This window comes from Chenopodium quinoa, unplaced genomic scaffold (genome assembly GCF_001683475.1).
Source record: "Chenopodium quinoa cultivar QQ74 unplaced genomic scaffold, ASM168347v1, whole genome shotgun sequence".
NCBI classification, from domain to species: domain Eukaryota; kingdom Viridiplantae; phylum Streptophyta; class Magnoliopsida; order Caryophyllales; family Amaranthaceae; genus Chenopodium; species Chenopodium quinoa.
The window spans coordinates 2,265,367-2,287,700 of NW_018742733.1; the positions used below are offsets into that span (position 1 = coordinate 2,265,367).

A 22,334-nucleotide genomic window follows, 5' to 3' on the forward strand; every position below is an offset into this window, starting at 1 on the left:
GAGTCTGGGAGCATCGAAGAGTTTGGTCTGGGCTGATGGTAGCAGCGTAGAGGTGGCTGGGACTGGTGGTGATTGTTAAATTAGTTTTAAAATAATTAATTAATGTTAATTAGTAATAATAATTTCTAAAAAAATTAAAATTAACACTTATTTATTGACCAATCGCGTAGTAACACGTGTAAATTAAACTTAATTAAAAAAAAAAACCCTACTCAACCGGTTATAAGCACTTGTGACCATTTTGAGCGGATTGTGTATAAAGGTTGGATTTTTTTATTTTTTTGAAGAGAAGGTTGGATTATTTAAAAATAACCCAAATGTGGGATTATTTTTAGCGGACGACCTAAAGGTCGGATTATTCCGGAGAATTTTTCCTTTTATTATAAATATTAGGATCACGTTTCTAATATGGGTATCTATATTTGACGAATTAGACACTCATTTTTCAAAATAAATACTGTTAGAATCATGTAATACTACATTACGTACCGAAATCTAACTTTTTGTATCCCCTATATACTCTATATTTTGATACAAGTTTTCAAATATTTTTCCATATAGAGTAATTTGTTAATACAGTTTGAAATATTCTATCCGCAAAATCATGCAATGTAGTACATATATATACATCTCAATGGCTCCTTCACAATCTTTCTTAATGTATTTTTCCGGAGAACCCCTGGTGCATAAGGCCTATTTACTAACATTACATATAAGAGCAATGTAGTAATAAAGTTGAAGTTGTGGTGGGGATAAGCTTCCAGGTGGCCATGAAAAAAGTACCATTTCATAGGTAAATAGTACCTTTAAATGTTATAGTGATGTATATAAATATTTTGCTATTGGTACAAATAAGTATATAAATAATACATCAAAATATTATACCACTGTGAGATACTCCGTATAATAGTACTAGTAAGACATAATTGTACAATATACATGCATAATAATACACAAAAATGTACCACTATAACCATAAAAAGTACCATTTAAAATGTCAAATGTCCATTTTACCCTCCTATTTGCAAAGAAAAAATATAGGCGTTATGCGCCAAGATGCACTAGTAATCCGTCCTTTTTTGTTAGAGTGCATCTATGTATTTTGCATGCATATAGAAGGGCGATTTGGAATTTGGTGGTACATTTTCTCTCTTTTAATGGTACAACGGTATATTTTTAGTATTATTCTGCATGTATAATGTACCAATACAATATAAGTTGTCTACATAGTACTTTTTATGTACTAGCTATTATGCATGAAGTGGTACTTTTTGTCATCATATTTTCCACCATCGCTTTTTCTCTAGTTCCCATTATTTACAAAAATGTCATCTTAATTATTTGCAAGTGAAATATAGAGGGCCTATGCGCCAATAGTTCTCCTTTTTTCTTACCTATACTTTACTTCTTTAAAAATTAAAAAAAAAATTAAAAAAATTTTAATTTGATTTTTTAAGATTTTTAAAATACTTTTACGGTTTTACCCCCTTACCCCACCACATGGTCACCTACGATACTTCTAAATTCTAACCAATTTGTCAGTCAACTTTTTTTTGTTCTTTCTATCCTTCATTTTTGAAAAACGTTTTTAAGAAACAAAGTCAAAGTTGTACGTTATAAATGGGTTGTACACTTGTACACTATGAATGGGGACAATAATTGATGAGAGAGATAAAAAGAACAAGTATGAAAATTTAAAATAAATGATGAGAGAGATAGAGAGAGAACAATAGGCAAATTTTTACAATTACTCCATAAGATATGTAAGAATCTTTTAATAACATCCGTTTTTAGTATATAATAAGACAAATTCTTACAATTTAAGTTGAAGTTAAAATCTTATATTAAATTAGGAAATTTATGTTAGAATGGTCAAGTTCATTTTTTTTTATTATATTCATCTAAAATTATAAAAAAATTTATCCCATTTAACAAATTTATTTCCCTGAGCTACCAATTCAAAAATAAGAGCATAAGGGGGAAAATGGGAGTTTGGAATTCTCTCTCGATCTAGCTATTAGATACTTAGTACATTTAAATACTTATTACTCATATATGAGTACTAATCTGTTAGAATATGCACCACTTTCTCTGATACTTTATTTTTCAAATAAGATTATTCCTTTACTCCATTGAATCATTTTATCCGTAAATTCATGTAATGCATGCATATGCACCTCCATCACTTTTCTTTTGCTATGCAGTTTTCCCATAATTTGTCCTTTTATCATTATATTTATTATTTATTTGATGGGCACAATAATTGAGGAGAGAGAGAGAGAGGGGGGTCAAGTGGGAAAATTACCAATATTAGACAATCTTTTAACAACATACAATTTTTTTTAAAAAAATATCTAGTATGACTGTATGAGACAATCTCTTAGAGGTGGAAAGATAAGAACATAAACAAATGATACACATGTATCTACTTGATCTTGCTTCCACACTTCTTACAACACATCCGTTTTTTAGAGAGAGAATATTAAACACCAATAATTTGACTCTCTTCCTTCTACTTCCACACTCTCTCACCATGGTATGTAAAATACATGTTATGATGAGTTTTCACCATTAATTTACATTCAAATCAATTTCTCCAAACTCAAAAAAAAATCCAAAAGCACAATTTGTTTCAACACAAACACCACAAAAATGGTTGAAAATGAACCCTTAATCAAGGAGAGTCCTTCATTGATTTTGTCACCCTTAAATGGAAGATGCATTTTCAAAACCGGTCATTTCCTAAACCCTTCTATTCCACCTTCAAATCAGGCACAAATTTTCATAAACCCGCCTCCAAAGTACCACCCCACAACATCCATTTCCCCAATTTTCCATTCTTTGACCTCAAAAATTCGTTTTAATGGCTGGAATAAACCATTAAAAGATTGGAGTTCTTGGGTTGAGAATTTGCAACCATCTTTCGAATCCACATGGAAGATGTTATGGTTTTGGGAGGATTCTCAGTTACAGGGGCCTTTTTCTTGACTGATGAGATTCATTCGGAGGAATTTCTTGAAATTGAGGAGAGTTTGTTGGCGGTGCGGTCAGAGTTAATTAAGACTAAGAGTAGGAAGCCAAGCCAAAAACAATGGATGGAAAAGTGGATGGGAACAAGGCAAGCATTTGAGCATGAAGCTTTTTTATCTTTTTGGTTGTCTAGGTATATTCTCCCTGCTGATGATAAATAAAAGAGTTTTTAAAATTGCTATACTTTTATCCAGAGGGATCAAAATTGCGCTTGCGCCAGTTGTTCTTTCTAGTATATATAGAGACTTAAAGGAAAAGATTGCAGCTATTCGAGCTTTGAGTGAAAAGGACCACGGGAATGTGTCAAATAACTCAAATATGTGCACCTTTGAATTTGTTACAAATGTGGTTTTGGGAACGATTTTCGAAATTCAGCCCAAAATCGAATCCTATGACTAGCGGTTTATGTTGGGCTGAAAGATGGCATAAAGTGGAAATATCGGAATACTATGAAGTGAATTTAGTCAGTAATCATGATAATGGTGATTTTATTTGGAGGCCTTACTCAATCACTCTTGATATGCAGTCTTATGGAAGGTGTATAAGGGTTAGTCAGCTTGTTGGATTGAATTGCATAGAGCAATATTTTCCTCATCGTGTAGCGAGGCAATTTGGGTTTGATCAAGATATCCCAATTAATATTGTTTTTCCAAGTGGTAACACAAAGGAATAATTACAATAAGCCAATTATGGATAGCAAGCTATACGTGACATTAAAGTCCTACAAGGCAGGTGTTACACTTTGTTACTTTAGCCAGTGGAGAAATTATGTAGCTTCAAATGATGAAGATAGTTGTAAAATATCTCGATTGTCGAGGCAGAAAATGAACTTGAACCAAGCTCCAAGAGGGTCTTGATATATATATAGTCAGGTCACGAGACAGCGACACTTGGCATTTCAACTTTTTGCAAAGTGTCGCGTCACGTTGAATGGATGTAAATAGACTTCATAAGATAAAAAAAAAAAAAAAAAAAAAGTTAGTTTAGAATTCTATTTCGATTAAATTGAGAGTATAAATATATATATATATGGAGTGGATAATGTGAAAACAACTCTTATACTGAAAACAATTTATCCTAGCCGTAGATTATAATCTAGCGGATGACATTCCATCTAAGTTTAAACGCATTTTCATACATTTTACCCCCTCACAGTTGACAGTAGTATTATCTCTCCTCTCGACCTTCCGTTTTTTCTTTTTTCTCATCTCTTTCCTCAACAATTTGGGAATTCTTTCTTCTCAACATTGTTGATTTCTTCTTCGATTCATCAAATTTTCTTCTACAATTTGCAATTAAGCTGGCAGGTAAATTTTAAATTTATCAATTTATGGTTATTTTAACAAAAATTGAGTATTATTATTATCTTGAAATTTGCCGAAAATTATTTTGTATTTTAGAATTTGTACGAATCTGATGATTCTGTTGAAGAATGGTGATGATATTGCTAATACAAGCTTTTAAAATATGTTTTTTGGAGCAAATTTTTCTCTTGCTTTCGTAAACTGCACTTAATTATTGTTACTTTGATTTTCTCTCACTTAGGGTTTTGATTTTTAGTTTGATTTAACATCTTTGATATAATAACTTGGATAATTGCTGGTTATTATTAAAATTCTAATCGATTTAAGATAATATTTATTAGGTTTCAGTTGTTAATCGATTATATTACTCGATTTTATTCTGATTCCGAATTCAAGTGCGAGGTGTTAATTTGTTTTTCTCTTTCATATGATTCTGTTTTTAGCTTGTTTTGCATCTTTGTGTTTAGCTTTACTTTTTTTGATCAGATTTTTCATATCTCTTGATTACTTGAATTTTATTACGACTTTGTATTTTGTTTGAGTACATTATCTAAATTAAGTGGAAAATGATGAATTATAGACTCCAATCACTCCATGCATAGCACTCTGAATCTAATTTTACAAGGCCTCGATTAGTCGTTTGCCACCAATTAAGCTCATGATTGCCATATTGTCATAGTTGTTTTGCTTACTTTTTTTTTTTTTTTTTTTGATGACTATATGATATATGAAAGATGGTTTTGACAGGTAGTAACTTTTTCTGGGAATTAAATTCGAGAAACGAAAGTGAACAAGTTATAATACTTGGCTTTATTGTTGCTGTTTGCTTAGGTGGCTGCTCGTGGTGTGGTTCCGGAGTTGTTGCTGCTTAAATCGTTGTTTGGTGAGCGGTGCAGCGGCCGAGATTTGGTGCGGTGGCGAGCTGCTAGTTGCAGGGTGATCCACGGTAGCTGACTAGCTGGTAGTGCGGAGGTGGAGCTACTTGAGTGATAGGCTTACATATAGTAACTCTTTTGTGGCATGGGGTGATATCTTGTTTTTATACTAGTACGGAGTACTATATAGTGACCTTTATTTGTATATACTTGTGCATATTAAGGATATGGATACCTTGTTTTTATATTTAGTGAACTTAATTTGCATATAGAAACCATTAATATAGTTACCTTATTTTTAGATATAGTGACCTCTGTGCAAGTTTCATCAAAGTTGATATTGCAGCCTTGTTTATATATATATATATATATATATTGACCTTTATATAAATGTCGTCAAAATTGTTATAATTTGATATAGTTAGCTTATTTTTGTATATAGTGACCTCTGGATAAGGGGTCAAATTGATATAATTACCCGAAGTTTATATATACTTACCTTATTTTTGTATATAATAACATTAGCAACATAGAAATGTTATAAAATTGATGTAGTTATCTTATTTTTATGTATAGTGACCTTTAGTTTTGTTTATAGTGACCTTTATGTAAATGGTGTCAAAGATTCAAAGTCGTTATAGTTACCTTATTTATGTTCATAATGACCTGTATGTAAATTTTGTCAAAATTGATATAATTATCTTATTTTTGTATATAATGACTTTTGTGTAAATATCGTCACAATTGATATAGTTACGTTATTTTTATATATAGTGACTCTATATAAATGTCGTCAATTTAGAAAAAGTTACCTCATTTTAGTATATAGTGACCTTTAAAATGGTTGAATTGATTATATGTAAGGTTAGAAAGATCTTAGAGCTTGTACACCATCCGATCTTTTGTGCTATTAATGAATGGTTGAGATATTATTACCTTAATCATGTGCTAATTAAAGTATGTCAACTAGATAGTTATGAAGAGAGTATTGCATGAGTAACTAGATATCTCTGTTAACTTAGTTATAAAATTTAAGTTATCTTATTCATTTTATAAAAATGATTTGATATAAAATAGTGAGGAAAAATGTCTAATCGTTGCAAATAATGTGTAACGGAGGTAGTAGTTCTTTATTTTATTTTTTTTACAAACTGATATAGAACTAACTAAAAGTTGTAATTAAGAGAGTATTGCATGCAATACGTGTTAACCTTATTATTTTTCCCAAGTATAGGTATAAAGTTAAGTAATGTTGTATAACTAAATATCTCTCTCTCTGTGTATATATATAAGCTAAAACTCTACCTCTATCGATCTTTTGTTATATCCATGCATTGCACGAGGATCTGGTCTAGTCTAGTCAATTTAAAGTGTTCTTTAATACGTACTACGTGCAATATATGCACTTCAGATTGTTGTTCATAGGCCATGTTCTTTTTGGTTGTATTTCTCTCTACTATATTGACACCTGTTACCGAGTCCTATTATGCTAGGCTCAATATCCAATTGTAATTAATAATTAATAATTAATCATTAAAACTTATGGAGTAATACTTAATATGAGTAGTTAATAATAATAATAACTGATGTGCTCCTGCTCTGCATTGCTCATAAGCTCAAAAGTACAAGGTAATAGTCTAGCATCTCATCTAATCAGTCTAGATCCTAATTATACATTTATCTTTATTTTTATTCTCTTTCTTATCAATACTACTTATTTAATTAACTTTTTACATTTATTCAAAATTAAAAGTTTTAACATGCTTTGTGGTATATTATTCTTTCCACATTAATTTGTTTATCAAACCCCTCAAGCTTTCTAGTCAAAAACAAATAACCTCAACTTTAGATAATTGCACATATCCAATTATGAGAATTTGCCCAAGCAAGGTTCTAACAAAGTAGTATTCATTGGCTTTTGCCCTTTTTAAAGTCTTTTTTCCCATACCGTTTTCTTATAGTTTATCATACTTTCTAATTCATCTTATTTACTTCTCTAGATTTTCATATTAGATGATTTTGCTAATCTGATATAGTTGAAGAGTAGAGACAAAAACATTTGGCATAATCTATCAACTATTGCACTTATACCGTGGAGCTCAAATTAGGGTTATCTATATATCCTAATTGTTGGACCCGGGGGTGCTTCAATTTCATTGATTTCCTGGCTTGTAACCTTATGGTTGGATTTGGGGCGCTTCACTTTCATTGATTTCGTGGCTTATAAGTTATAACCTTGTTTTTACACTTGGGGGGTGCTTTGATTTCAATGATTTCTTGATGTGATCGATATTAGAATCATCACACTGAATTGGTCATTATTCATTGAAATGCTTATGTTGTGTGCCCTTGTACAACGTGATAAGTTTTTTTGCACTGATTGTACAACATGATAAGTTGAGAGTTGAAGCAATGAAGGATAACACTTTTGTGAAATCTACTAATATGGCTTTGTTATCCTTGCAGTTGCTACCATTGGCAATAGATAAGTGCATTAGGTTATGAGTTTGTACTTAGATAGACAAATGCATGAATGTTTAGGATTTTAAATGAAAACTCTAACTTATGGTTGAAGGAATGATGGCTTCTATTAAAACATTTAGAAGTCGAATCATTTTGTAAAAAAAAAAAAGGTCAATGAATCAAGTTAGTCAATTGTTTTATCTTTTTACTTCTAGTTGTTGTGCGAATTATAAAATCTCTTACATAATGTCAGAGTATCTCATAAAAGGCGCGTATTTTTTTTAAGGAACTTGGTTTTAGATAAGCAGTTTTATAATTAATTACTACACTTTTATAATTAGTTTCGCCAAACTAATGTATTATATGGAAAACAAAGAAGCATAAAAAATACGACTGGCAATATTGATGAAGGAGATATGAGAAGTGCATTTGAAGATTGCATATTCGAGCTCCCTTATTCTCTGGAATGTTTCTCACTAGTCGGATTTCTTTCTCCCCTTACATAAAGGTTAACAATCGATATTTCTAAGAAAACCTTTTATTTCCAAATAATCTCGGAAACAACACATGTAAATAAATCAACCTAAAATACTCGTAGTCTCTACTAAAGTAATTGGGGTACACAATAGTCCTTTTTTTCAAACTCTTGACCCACCACAGAGCATTTTTCAGTTTGCACAAAACCCAATTCTTCCCCATCTAACTTTCTCTCTCCTTTTCAAACCTTCAAACTTCCATCTTTCCAAAATTCTGATCAACAATCACACAGTCACACAGTTGAAGATGGAAACGTTAATGGAGGAAAGAGAAGCAACAATGATCTCACCTTCTGGAGGAAAACCCAGTTTCAGAATTGCCCATTTTCTCAAACCCTCATTTCCAATTTCACAACAACAACAAAAACACTTAAACCCTCCTCCAATTTCTACCCCCACTAAACCCATTTCCCAAATCGCTAAATCTCTCTCTTATAAAATCAATTTCAATGGCTGGAAAAACCCAGCAAAAAATTGGAGTAATTGGGTTGATAAATTGCTCCCTAAATTTCAATCTACTTGGAAAAACACTTCAATTTATGAACCAATTATGGGTTCAAAATATGAAATACCTAGATTCAGGGATTCTCTCTTTTCAATTTGTGAAAAATGGTGTCCTGAAAATAACACATTTGTATTCAATTGGGGTGAAGTTACTATAACTTTAGAGGATATTATGGTTTTGGGTGGTTACTCTGTTACAGGGGACTCTGTTTTGAGTAAAATTTCTTCAAGTGAATTGCAGGAAGTTAAGCGTAATTTGGAAGTAGTTTACTCTGAACTCAATAATAGTAAGTCTAGGAAGGTATCCCATTATCAGTGGATGGATGTTTGGATGAAAAACGGGAGCGAATTCGAGCACGAAGCTTTTTTAACTCTTTGGCTGTCAAGGTATGTGTTGCCTTCTCAAGCTGATGGTGTTATCAATAAGGGTGTTTTACCCATTGCTATACTTTTAGCCCGAGGTACTAAATTTGCATTAGCTCCTGCTGTTCTTGCTAGTATATATAAAGATTTGAGGTTGTTGAAAGAAAAGATTGTGTGGTTGAGAGAATTGGGTGATCAGGTTGATGGTGGCAGTGTAAGCAGACTGTGTCTGTCGTCGCCGTTGCAGTTGCTGCAGGTTTGGATTTGGGAAAGATTTACTACATTGAGTCCTAAACCGAATTATGTGACTGATGGTATGTCTAGATTACAGAAGTGGCACAAAGTTGCAAACCCGAAAAATGATGATGTTGGTTTGGCTTTTGATGCTGCTAAGGAGAGCTTTCGATGGAGGCCTTATACGACGAATTTGAATAATGGCTCGGGTTGTGGAAAAATGTATGTAGAAGAGGCTGGTTGGGTGTCTGTTAGTTCTGATGTTTCTATTGATTTGGAGTCTTATGTTAGGATTTTAAGGAATAGTAAGTTGGTTGGGTTGAATTGTGTTGAGCAATACCTGCCTCATCGTGTTTCGATGCAGTTTGGGTTTGATCAAGACATCCCTTGTGTTTTCCCTAGGGTAAGTGACAGCCTAAATCTTGCTTGGAATGATTACAATAGGCCTGTTGGAGATGTTAAACTGTATATTCCATCCAGGCTCTTTGAGTCGGATGTTACAATGAGTTACTTGGAGTGGTGGAAGGATTTAAAAGATGTGAAGGACCATGTATATAGTGTGAAAAGAGAAAAAGATGCAGAAACTACTACAAAACCAATATCATTGTCAGTGCCTCCTGGTTTTAGTCCAAAATCCGAAGGGGTGGCAATGAGTGATTGTTTTGATCAACTTGAACCTTGTTCCAAGAGGTCTCGAGTAACTCCATGGTGTCCTCAAACTGTTATTGAGATCAGTGAATCCGAATCTTCTGGCTTTTCACTTTCTTTATCTTCTCATTCTAAAGGGATGAAATCAGATGAAGAACCAGATGATGATCACCTAACATTGACTGAATTGTTTGGAGTTCAGAGTACTCAAAAGGAAAGTAGAAGGGAAACCTTGTCAGTAAACCGTCAAGAGAGCCCTCAATCTTCTGCAGTAGATAATGCTCTTATTCAAGAGATAACACCAGCGAAAGAAACTTCAGAGAATTCTTTGCCAAGTCTAGAGTCTTCAAGGGAAGAACTTATTGTTGAAGAGAAAAATGAGAGTAAGGTAGAATGTCAGGTCACAACACCAATTAGCACTGAAGTGAATAAAGCTCAAACTAGTTTTAATGGCACTCCTGAGTGTCCTGACAGTTCTGAGACTCCAAAAATGGATATTTTAGATCGGATTGCCTGGGTACAGAAAATCTTTGACATCTACAAATCGGCAAAACTGGGCTCTCTAGAGTCTAGGGTTAAATCCGAATAAGATGCATTCTCAGTTATCTTTATATATTTTGCTTGGTAGTACCATGTACAGGCTAAAGAAGTAGATGTAATTACAAAGTGTTAGAAGTTGTAGATAGGCTGGTTTGAACTTGGAAGGCATTTCAGAGGTTGAATATTTTGCTATCTGATTTGCTAGACAGCATGATGCAAGTAAATCGAATGTAATGTAATTAATTTTATTAATCTTTTGCCAAAGAGCCTTAATCTAATCATTACTAATTATGTTCTCCTTTGTTGTTTATACCTTTGATTGCTTTATAAACATATTTCTGAAGTCTTAAGTACAATGCAACTGTACTGTATCAGTTTCGTCTCCTTGAAATTTACGAGTGCAAGAGAAGCAAGCAATGGATTAGCTTTGTTTAGTCTTATATATTTCCAAGTATGTTGTTTCCTTGTACTCTGCATCAAGTAATGTATGTCGTTGTTCACATCATGGTTTACCACTCTGGATTAAAGCCAAATGGTGAGCACTGAGCAGTGGTTCATATATTGGTGTTCTCTTTTAGAAAAGTCTATACTTCATACATGGGGTTTAACTAGAAGGCAATAAGACAAATTGTTACTAGAAGAGCTATGAGTAAAATTAATATCTACAAGTACATTACTTTATTTGGAAAATTTGGTAATTAGTTGCCTTGGTTTATTTATGATATATAAGCTTCTCGAGGATTAATCACATACATAAACTATGAATTGCTATAGCAGAAAATTCAATTTTTCTTTAATTTGACATCAGAGGCAGTACCTACCTTCTTCCTAGAGCGCGATTTTACTTTGAAGTAGAGCCATAAAACAAAGCAGTCAACAAGAGAGTCATACAGGTACAGATAGTGCTGACAGCATATACTGTAGGAAGACGATTAAAAATATTAAAGAAGATGCCCATGGAGGCAAATGTAACAGAAGCACCAGCCATAAGATGGCTTATATCCTCCCTCCTGTCTTTGGCTGGATTAGCAGTGGAGCTTGCAGAAGACGAATTTTTGTACCTAGTGGGCTTAATCATCCATGAGGAGATCATAAGCACACAAATCAAGCCAGAAATTCCAGTCATGACATAATCAAGCCAAGAAAGGGAGGAGCCACTGTGAATGGCAGCCTCGCAGTTGACAGTGGTGTTGGCGACAAAGGTAGTTATGATCATGGTGCCTATCTGACTGTCTACTTTCGTCCCTGCATGTTTCATCATCTGAATTATTTGTTGTAAACAGATTGACCAAGTGATCTTAATAATCTGTTTGGGTTCCTGAAAACTGTCTTCTTGAGATCCACCACATGGGGGCATGTCTACTAGACATATATCAACAGGAGTGAGCAACTGTGGCGCTGCTGGTGAACAAAAATTGCTGAACCTCTTCTCATTTGTAGATTGTAGTAGTTGACTCCCCTTAATATCCAATTCGCAGGCTCTAAGACATCGCTTGATATAATCCAAATGTGAAAACTTGATTTCACCAATATGCAGACGGGAATTCAGCAAGTCTGCAGTGGATAACTCAACAGGCTGATGAAAACCAGATAAACCTCTGGAGGGAGGTCTAATTATGCCTGAGTAATCATTACCCTCTCCATTGAACCAGGATGATGCAAGCTGTTCATCGATACATAGCTTGATATCGTTATTAGTAGTATTACCAATTAAGTACCATTTTATCTCATTTTCAAACTCCAAGTGTGCCTCATCACGTACTGCTGCAAATGTAAAGTTGTTTGAAGGTAAGATTTCATCAGCATCATCAAGAAACTGTGACTCTTTATTATCATGATTAACAAGCTGGTCCTTCATGAAATCTTGAAATCTTTCTTCATGGCCTCGTTGGAAGCTCGAGTGATCTGTGAGCATCACAAAGATCCGTCCTGAGCTGTCACCAACGCGGCTTATTATTGACTTGCCTCCGTCTCCTATTTGACTGCTTTCATGCATTGAGGGAAATATGGGAACAGATCTTAAGAGTAGCTCTGGACCGAATGCAATTAATTTTCCAGTAACCATGATGTGGGGAGAAACATCAGATACAATTACCCGATCACCCACCATGAAATTCGACCCAATCGAGGTAATCACTGGATTTATGGAGTCTGTCATCTTTTTTCTCTTTGTCTGAAGTTTTGAAGTAATTCAATGTAATTAATCATACAAAAACAATCTTGTGAAGTTTAATATAATGATGCCAAGGCTAAAATAAGACTTTTTTAAGCAGCAGGTAGAAGTTTCTCGACACCTAAATATGCTTTCAAATATAATTACTTGACCAAATAAATAATCAACTTGTATTTCATTATAAGTTTATAACATCAAGTTGGTGATGATCAATTGTCCTTAATGATGTATTGCTGATATGATGAATGTATCACGCTTATTATATGCCACCATCCATTGACATTGTAGCTTGAGCTGATGTAGTACTACTCCCTATATCCCTTGATGTATGCCTCATTCTCTTTATTTTTTTCCTTAATCGACGTCAGAGCAACTGATGTATTCTACATCACTCCATTAAATTAATTAGTTAGCCTCAGTCAACACGGAAATGTGCTTTCAGCATGGCAACCGAGGAGAGCAACTTGTCAGCCAAAATAAAAAACAATCCTACTCCCTTATTCAAATAAGCAACTTGTCACCAAGTAATAATGCAACCTCTAGACATTTAGCCATTGTTTTTTCATTTCCCAAACAATCCTACTCCATTATTCAAATTGAATGAAATCCCCTTTCGTACAGAATTAATGGAAGATCATCGCAGCAGCAGCAGCAACAGCAACAGTTACAGTAAAGAAGACAGCAATGAGAAGATCAATAAGGTGCTATTAATCTGCTACCTTTGGTTGATCTCACTACTTCCCCAGCGATTGGCAGACTATTTTCAGCACATACCCTCACTATATATAGGCACCTTGGTTTTTCTAGCCATCGGTTTCTTCTCCTGTTTCCTGGGATTGCTCAGAGGAGACAACTACAGGTTCAGGCGCGTCTGTGCTGCATATTCATCTATCTGCTTGGGTTTCGTAGTAATTTTTCTTTCCTCCGGTTTCTTGTTACTGGATTCAAATTTACCATTCAAGAAACATCTCTACTTCACTTCTATTGCTCTGACGAATCCCATTCCGATTTTTGTTCTCCTAGTAGTATTGCTACCTCTACTTCTCCATTTCTCATTAGTCCTTAAAAAGTCTTACAAGTAGCATTATATTTTCTGCTTATATGTACTTGTACTTTCATCAAAGGCAATACAATCACAGTAAATGGTGGTTTTACTTGGTATTGCATATAATGTCTCTTGTTTAGTTTTTTTTCTCAGCTAGCAATAAACTAATAATGTTATCTATGGTTGCCCCTTTGCACATAAGTAATTCAATGCTCAGATTGCTCTTCTTGTTGTTATACTACTAAATTAATTATGTAGACAAAATGAATAAATTTGGACCTTAACTAAATTAATTACAAGTTAGCAGATTATGCTAAAGCCTTAAGCCCAAAACGTAACATTAGAGGATAGATAATACAACACTAATTATAATTAAATGAAGTCCTTAACAACCCCCTCAAGTAGGAGAGCATGAATGTCACAGATTTTGTTAACGTATATAGTAGAAAATCAAACTGTTTTTTCAAGGGTTTGTAAAGATATCTTCCAATTGTGCATTTGTAGTTACATGAGCGCCTAAGAGCACTCACATTAGTAAGCACTTTTTTGCTCATGAGCAAAAATGGTGAGCAAATTTGGTAGAAATGGTACTATATTAATGAGGAAAATGAAAAATGTTCATGAGCATTTCAGAATTTGCTCATTGAATGAGCAAATTTCATGATGAATAGTAATCTCGTGGGCCCTAGCATTCATCCAAAATTGATGAGCAAAAATGGTAGAAATGTTACTACATTAATGAACAAAATAAAATATGCTCACGAGCAATTCAATTATTTTTTTATTACCAGCTCATGAATAAATCGGTTGGGAAGAGAGAGAATGAGCAACTAATGTGAGTGCTATGAGCTGTACTAAACTACCAATAGTCAAATAGTAACATCCAATATACGTTTTTTCATGAAAAATCGGGTTTTGAGCTAGTTGGTACAAAGTTGATTGGCTATTAATATCAACTATAATTGTCTAGTAATTAAATAGTTTTAAATTAAGTGTTTATGGTATGCAATTAAATAAATTGTGTCCAATCTAAGAGTTTTATGCATAATTTTCAACCAAATACTAGTTTAAATACACGTATCAATTAATTGGATATTACAGATTTACATTACGATCTTGCTAACGAGTGCCCCTGGGCGTTAGATAAGGATTAATTATATTGGTTAGAATGGTATTAAGTTAGGAATTCATGACAAAATCACGCGTCGTTCAGTGTAATTAATGTTAATTTTACTCTAATATTTGCACTTTAATTCTCTTATCTAATGCCCCGGGGACGCTCATTAGCTTTTGCCTTTACATTATAGGGTTTTAGTCAGATTGGACCATAAAAGTTAGAAAGTACGAAGTATAAGGGTAAGTTTATCCCAAGACTGAGACTTATACTTCAACTCTGCCACATCAAATTTTCACTAAATTTTAATTACTGTTTTATTATTCATACTCATATAAGACTTTATCCAATTTCACACATTATTCCAAGACCTACTCCAGATATACTTATCTAATTAATATTTATAACATTAATTTATTTATATATTTATTAATTATTATAATATGGTGAGTTGGCAACTCACTATTGGACAACATAATTATTTTTGCTCATTTGTATAGTCTCAACTCTCAAGATGGGTTTTAGAATTCAAAACTCATCTCAACACTATATGTAGTCTTGATAAAGATTATTGCTAGAATCTTGCTCTAACACTTGTCTAAAAACTCATCTTAAAACTAGGGATAAACTTACCCTAAGTTTTGACTTGGACACCGGATCGGTTCTCTTCGGTCGCACCGGACTAATCGGTACTTTTATTAATGAGATTATGAGAATTTGATACATATGGGCCATGCCACAAAACTAACTCAAGATGTTACTCAAAATGAATTAAAAGATCCACTAAAAAAAATGTCTCTTTCCTCCAGTCCTCCATTGAAGCAGGCAAGCAGATACTCTGAATTCTCCATTAAAGCAGCTTGTAAGCTTTCTCTCCTCCATTGAAGCATAGGTAAGATGTTTCTATTAATCATCGAATATCAGTTTCACAATCTTGTGTTAATCGTTAATTTAATTCAATTTAGGGTTCTTCTAAGGTGAATTGATTATTGAACTATCGCTTTCAATTTAACTCAAATGCTAGAATTTTGCTATTCATATTTATAAGCGAGAAGAATTTAATTCGATATTTGACTTAAATTTGGTTGCTAATTTGTTGCAAAATCCTTGAATGTTATGGCAGAACTATGAAAAATGGAATTTTTTAATTTCGCCTGGTAAACCTTCCATTACTGCTTTTTTTTTTTTTTTTTTTTTTTGGGGGGGGTTCTTTTTGTTTGTTACTACCTCTGTTTCATAATATTTGAAATGATTTGACATAAAGTAAAGAGGGAAAATGTTTAATCTTTGCAAATAATATGAAACGGAGGTAGTATTTTGGTGTTCGGGTTAAGCTAGTATTTGTATTGAGTTTCATGGAATTAATTTAGCTATATATTGAACCAAACACCAGCAAAAAGAATTAATGGGACTCGAATCTCAATTCCTAATTTAGGCTTGAAGTAAACAGACTATGGAATTTTGGGTTTATCTAATGATTTGAAACCTTGCTTTCCTGTTCTCCTGAGATATAAAGATTATGAATGTTGTGTAGCTTATTGTGTTGCTTTTATATGTTCTTCTTGCCTTTTATAATGTTAGTGATCACTTGGGAAATTTTGTATTTTATATGTAGATAGAGATCGTAATATACTCGTTGATGGATATGCTAACAAAGGATAGTCACCCTGGTGTTGCTAGTAGTATAGTTGATCAAAGGGGAGACATATGTCATGGTGAAGGGGCTAGTGGAAATATGGTTGATATTGTCAATGTGGTACATGATCAGGATGTAGGGGCTGCTACATCTGCGACAAGCAGTCTTCTGCTTGAAGGAGACATTGATATTGGGCCTGATAGTGACCTTCAATTTGAGTCCCATGAAGCTGCGTACAAGTTCTACCAAGAATATGCCAAATCTATGGGATTCACGACCTCAATAAAGAACAGTCGACGTTCAAAGAAATCGAAAGATTTTATCGATGCAAAGTTTGCATGCTCCAGATATGGGGTCACTCCAGAATCTGATGTTGGTAGTAGCCGGCGTTGTAGTGTTAAGAAGACTGATTGTAAGGCTAGCATGCATGTCAAGAGAAACAAGTATGGAAAATGGGTCATACATGAGTTCATTAAGGAGCATAATCACGAACTTTTACCAGCATTGGCATACTATTTTCGTATTCACAGAAATGTGAAATTGATTGAGAAGAATAATATTGATATATTACATGCTGTTAGTGAGCGAACAAAGAAGATGTTTGTTGATATGTCTAGACAGTCTGCTAGTTTTATGAATCATGAATCCCTTAGGGATGCGCGCAGTTCTCTACTTGATAAAGGTAATCGCTTGGTTCTAGATGAAGGAGATGCCCAATTCTTACTCGATTACTTTAAGTGTGTCAAGAAAGAAAATCCTAATTTTTTTTATGCTATAGATTTGAACGAAGAACAGTATCTTAGGAATTTTTTCTGGGTTGATGCTAAAAGTAGGAGTGACTATGCAAGTTTTAGTGATGTTGTCTCTATTGACACCTCATATATAAGGACAAATGACAAGCTACCACTTGTTCTCTTTTTGGGGGTGAACCATCACTTCCAGGCGATGTTGCTTGGCTGTGCCTTGATTGCAGAGGAATTGACGTCAACATTTGTTTGGTTGCTGAAGACTTGGCTCAGGGCAATGGGAGGGAGTGCACCCCAGGTGATTATCTCTGACCAACATCCTTCAATAAAATCTGCCATCCAGGAAGTCTTACCTAATACACGTCATTGCTTTCATCTGTGTAATGTTCTGGAGAAATTCCCAGAAAATCTTGCACATGTCACTAAGAGACACGAAAATTTTACTGGAAAATTCAATGAGTGCGTATTCAAGTCATGGACGGATGAACAATTTGATTTAAGATGGTGGAAAATGGTTGGTAGGTTTGATCTTCAAGAAGATGAGTGGATAAGGTCACTGTATGAAGATCGTAAGAAATGGGTTCCTCTTTATTTAAGTGATATTTTCTTGGCTGGAATGTCCCCTCCTCATCGAACTGATAGCGTATATTCGTTTTTTGACAAATATATTCAAAGAAAACTTACTTTGAAAGAGTTTGTGAAACAATATGGTGCAATTCTGCAGAATAGGTATGAGGAAGAGGCTATAGCAGATTTTGACACATGGCACAAGCAACCTGCACTGAAGTCTCCTTCACCTTGGGAGAAACAAATGTCAACTATATATACACATGCAATATTCAAAAAATTTCAGGTTGAAGTTCTGGGTGTGGTCGGCTGTCATCCTAGGAAAGAAGGTGAAGATGGAACATCCATTACTTATCGAGTAGATGACTGTGAAAAGGATGAAACTTTTTTTGTAGCATGGGATGAAACAAAGTCTCAGGTTTCTTGTTTATGTCGTTCATTTGAGTACAGAGGTTTTTTGTGTAGACACGCAATGCTTGTTCTACAAATCTGTGGTATCTCTAGAATACCATCTCAGTACATATTGAGGAGGTGGACAAAAGATGCAAAAACTACGCAGTTGATGGTAGTTGGAACTGAGAGGTTGCAGACCAGGGCACAGCGTTATGTGGCCTTGTGTAAGCAAGCCATTGAACTGAGTGAAGAAGGATCTTTAACTCAAGAAAGCCACAACATTACCCTGCGAACACTGGTGGATACTCTGAAAAATTGTGTTAGTGTGAATAACATGAATAGAAGTGCTATTGAAGTTGGGGACACTTATTGTGATCATGATATTGTTGAAGCATACCACGGAAATATTTCAACTAGAACTAGCAAAAAAAAGAATGCAGTGAAGAAGAGGAAGGTAATTTTTATGGTTAGGAGTAATATTTATGCTCACGAATGATGGTGCAATTTTGGTGTAGATTGTGTTACAGCTATCTTGTTGTGCAGGTAGCTTCAGAAACAGAAGTGATGCTGACTGATGCTGAGGACAACTTGCATCAAATGGTTTGTCCTTCAGCTATTTCCCCAATTAGATAGTGCACCATTTTGGCTGTATTTAGTTTTGTAAGTGTGCACTCTGGATTCTGATTTAACATTGTTGCTACTTGTAGGAAAATTTAACCTCTGATGGGATATCGCTCAATAATTACTATGGTTCCCAACAGAACGTGCCAGGAGTAGGACTGGTATGCCAAGTCACTGTTTGGAGTTTCTTGCAAAGTTGTTTATTGTTTTGCGAATAATCTGTCAAAATTACAGGTGCAGTTGAACTTAATGGAGCCACCACATGATAATTACTATGTTGATCAAGAAAGTATACCAGGGCTGGTATGCGATTATGAAATTTTGTATGATATTATGTACTACGTATATAATTTATGGTTCTTTTTCTTAATCTGTTCTTTATGACACAGGGGCAATTAAACTCCATAGGACCAAATCATGAAGGATTTTTTGGGGCTCAACAAACTGTACATGGGCTGGTATACTCTCGAATTTTATCCTAAATTCCTAATAGCCAATAATTCTATATACTGTGATCCCCATTCCTGAAAAGAATCCTCCAGCTTAATTTTTATACTTTGTAGGGACATTTGGATTTTCGATCATCATCTAGCTTCTCTTACAGCTCACAGGTAAGTTTTTGAAAATGTCGTGTTTGTAAACAATGTTATTATATTTATGATTCTTACCTTCGTAGTTTGATCCTATATCAGGATGACCATGATTTAAGATCTGCACAGCTGCGTGGAGATGCTTCTAGGCACACTTGAGAATGAGATTTCTTCATGTGTTGGTCAAGTTGTAGATATCTTCGTGTATTGATCAAGTTGTAGATATCTTTAAAGGTTAGATTTGGTACTATATGAGGTATCTACTATGGACTTATTTTCAATATGATGTTCTTTTATCATTTGAAGTATTAGATATGCCTTGTGTGCTCTTTTCAAACTCTAGATTTTCTTTTTAATCTGGACAATCTCCATATACCCAGCATAGATCCCTGAAGAAATGGATTGATTTAGGATAGGGGAGACAGGATTAGTAAATTCAAGTTGCTCATATATACAAATGTAAAATTTTGTTAATGGTAGGATGATACCAAAGGAAGCTGGATCTAGTATATTGACAATGCAATTGAAGATCATCGACCTTATAGCAATAAGGGTGATAAGTTTGTGTGGAATTAGGAGATTTTTGTCTATCTTGGCCTCTTGGGGAGAAAATAAAATTAATTATTGCAATGTTTATGACAGGATATGGATTATGGACCCATCACGCATTACTCATTGTTTTCACTTAATTTGTTATATCTGTGTCATGAACCTTCAAAATATTTTTTAGAAACTAGAAAGCCTTGGAAAAACTATAGACTAGATCTATATTTGTCGAATATTGTGTCCTATTCCAACACTTATTGACTTATTTGATTAGCATAGGAATGGATCCAGCTTTGGCACTATTTTGAACCACTACTCAAAATAATGAAGGTATGATTTTGTGAAAATGGATTTATATACTACTAGTTGAAACTAAATAACATGAAATGACTATTTTGCCCACAAGATTGGGCAACACTGCATAATCCTGGGACAAACTTTTGGTTAACCAAAAGATTTTTTATTTCAAATTTAGCTTCTTTAGATTTTTTGGTTGCTGCTGTTCGGACTTGTTGATATCACTATATCAGAACTTCCATGTTACTATAGAATTGTAGTATCATGATTTTATGTGGATTTCATTTCAGAGTGACTCAGCTGAAGTATTCCATGTGACTACCATATTGAGGAGAAAATACAAATTCTGCCTCAGGTATTTCCTCTTGTCTGTCCTTTTTTTTCCTCCACCTCTCTCTAAAGTCCCTAACCCACCCCTTCCATCTTCCTCCCTAAAGTAAATAATTTTTTGCCCATTTTTGTCATTTACAAATTACACCTATATTCATCTTGGTTTCCTGTATATCTCCTAGTTTTATACTCGTTATCTCCACCAATTTACTTCCTCTAGTTTTGTTTGATTCTTTCTTTTAAAGTTTTATGATAATCTTCTTGCAAAATATTAATAATCTCACGGGAATCCTTATGATTATGTTGTTTTCCTAATGCAAATTTATGATTGGATCATTGGAGTCAAATTTAACTTATATTGACTTATTCATTATATACTCATCTATCATCTTGGCTTCTGTTAATTCCTACAAGTATCCACTTCATCATCTCATTTGCTTTTTATATTGATTACTTCAAATGATATGTAGCTAGCTTTCTCTATGGAATGGATTGAAGTGGAAATAGTGTAATCAAATATCATTTGCTTGCAAGTGCAAATGCTTTTTTGTTTGTTTTTGCTTTATATGCAAGTATCTGTTTCCTATCTGGAAGGAATATTTTGCTGTGCTGGTTTGAGCTAAAAGTTGTGTTATCCTTGGATAAAATTACTTAAAAGTTAAAACTACTGAAGAAAATACTTGCACGAGTTTGAGGAAGCAAGTATAAAAAGTAAGGGTGTTATAATATATTTTTATTTAATCCCCTGACAAAATGTTGGGTTCAAATTAGTTGAAATAAGCCTGTAACAAGCTGCACAAGGAAGTTAAACTTGGATGACATATGAAGCATGCGTAAAAACAACTGAATAAGTGCATTTATTTAGTATAATGTGGGATGAAGCCGTAAAGGACATCTTGATATGGTTTCGCAGATGATTTTTTTTTGGCTGTTGGTTTTTAAACCTGATATTATTACCGGATTTGTAAGCTTTGTCACTTTGTAGGTTTTCCTTGCCGAACTTTAGATTGCTTAGGAGAACTAGCTTGCCGGATCAAAATAGCCTTCCTTAAGTAAATGTATCCTAAGTCTTGGATTGACAAATGCAGTTGCCAAGTATCCGATCTCCCATACTTTGGCATTAGTTGATTATGGTAGTTTTATGAGGCAAGGTAAAAGGTTTGATGGCAATTTCAAGAGTATATATATATATATATATAATGCCATGATTTATTTTTCATCTGCAGACATGCATATGAACTTAGACTGTATGCACTTGTGCAAAGTTTATGGCATTAAAGAATATATAATTATTTCATGAAAAGTTGATCTGTTTTCCTGGGCATTCAGCAAGTAAAATTTCATTTAACAAAGAAATCTCAGCATTGCAAGGTTGGATGATGTTGTTGTATCTGATTTGTACCTACCTCTGCTTATTCCTCCTCCAGGTAGCTGCTGATTTTGGCACTGCTCGTTCAATCAGGAGTCGTGTATTTCAGTTGTACCGGAAGTCTGGAAGAATATTGATGCTAATAAGCTATATCGCTTTATTACAGCAATTAGAGAATGTAATGACAAGTATGCAGATAAACCTCACATTGATGCATAATCTTTCATCTATATATCAGTATTTAAGGTGTCCTTTTTCCGTCATGAATTAACCCTAGTTCATATTTTCCATTTCTGATGGATTGGAAACCGGGAATTCAATCATATTGCCAATATATTGTATTGCTTGTTACACTTCTGGAGTTAAACACTTCATTCATTCATTATATCTCCTGTGAATCCTTAATTTTG

General features: G+C 34.0%; 2 protein-coding genes and 1 pseudogene across 8 annotated transcripts; all 3 read left to right on the forward strand.

Annotated features, from left to right (window-relative positions):
- The first annotated feature begins 2,347 nt into the window (after positions 1-2,347).
- LOC110723804 lies at positions 2,348-5,476 on the forward strand (annotated as a pseudogene).
- Positions 5,477-8,301: 2,825 nt separating this feature from the next.
- Positions 8,302-10,873, forward strand: LOC110723805. The gene has a single exon (XM_021903179.1). It carries the CDS (start codon positions 8,456-8,458, stop codon positions 10,544-10,546), a length of 2,091 nt encoding a protein of 696 aa, XP_021758871.1. The 5' UTR covers positions 8,302-8,455; the 3' UTR covers positions 10,547-10,873.
- A 4,553-nt stretch (positions 10,874-15,426) lies between these two features.
- Positions 15,427-22,309, forward strand: LOC110723807 (protein FAR-RED IMPAIRED RESPONSE 1-like). 7 transcript variants are annotated; one of them, XM_021903183.1, is made up of 11 exons: positions 15,428-15,721; positions 16,445-18,625; positions 18,715-18,771; positions 18,879-18,953; positions 19,027-19,095; positions 19,182-19,250; positions 19,356-19,403; positions 19,485-19,616; positions 20,203-20,258; positions 20,516-20,580; positions 21,983-22,309. In XM_021903183.1, exons 2-8 carry the CDS (start codon positions 16,469-16,471, stop codon positions 19,539-19,541), a joined length of 2,532 nt encoding a protein of 843 aa, XP_021758875.1. In that variant the 5' UTR covers positions 15,428-15,721; positions 16,445-16,468; the 3' UTR covers positions 19,542-19,616; positions 20,203-20,258; positions 20,516-20,580; positions 21,983-22,309. The 7 variants fall into 7 exon arrangements, with proteins under 7 accessions (XP_021758879.1, XP_021758875.1, XP_021758872.1 ...); XM_021903187.1 differs by lacking the exon at positions 20,203-20,258 and having other exon boundaries at positions 15,427-15,721; positions 19,033-19,095; positions 19,485-19,638; XM_021903180.1 differs by lacking the exon at positions 20,203-20,258 and having other exon boundaries at positions 19,485-19,638.
- Positions 22,310-22,334: the final 25 nt, after the last annotated feature.

Coding starts and splice junctions, on each gene's coding strand:
- LOC110723807 (XM_021903180.1), top strand. CDS start 16,469: ATGGATATGCTAACAAAGGATAGTCACCCTGGTGTTGCTAGTAGTATA. Junction 18,626..18,714: donor ATGCAGTGAAGAAGAGGAAG/GTAATTTTTATG, acceptor CTTGTTGTGCAG/GTAGCTTCAGAAACAGAAGT. Junction 19,096..19,181: donor AAGAAAGTATACCAGGGCTG/GTATGCGATTAT, acceptor TTTATGACACAG/GGGCAATTAAACTCCATAGG.
- LOC110723805 (XM_021903179.1), top strand. CDS start 8,456: ATGGAAACGTTAATGGAGGAAAGAGAAGCAACAATGATCTCACCTTCT.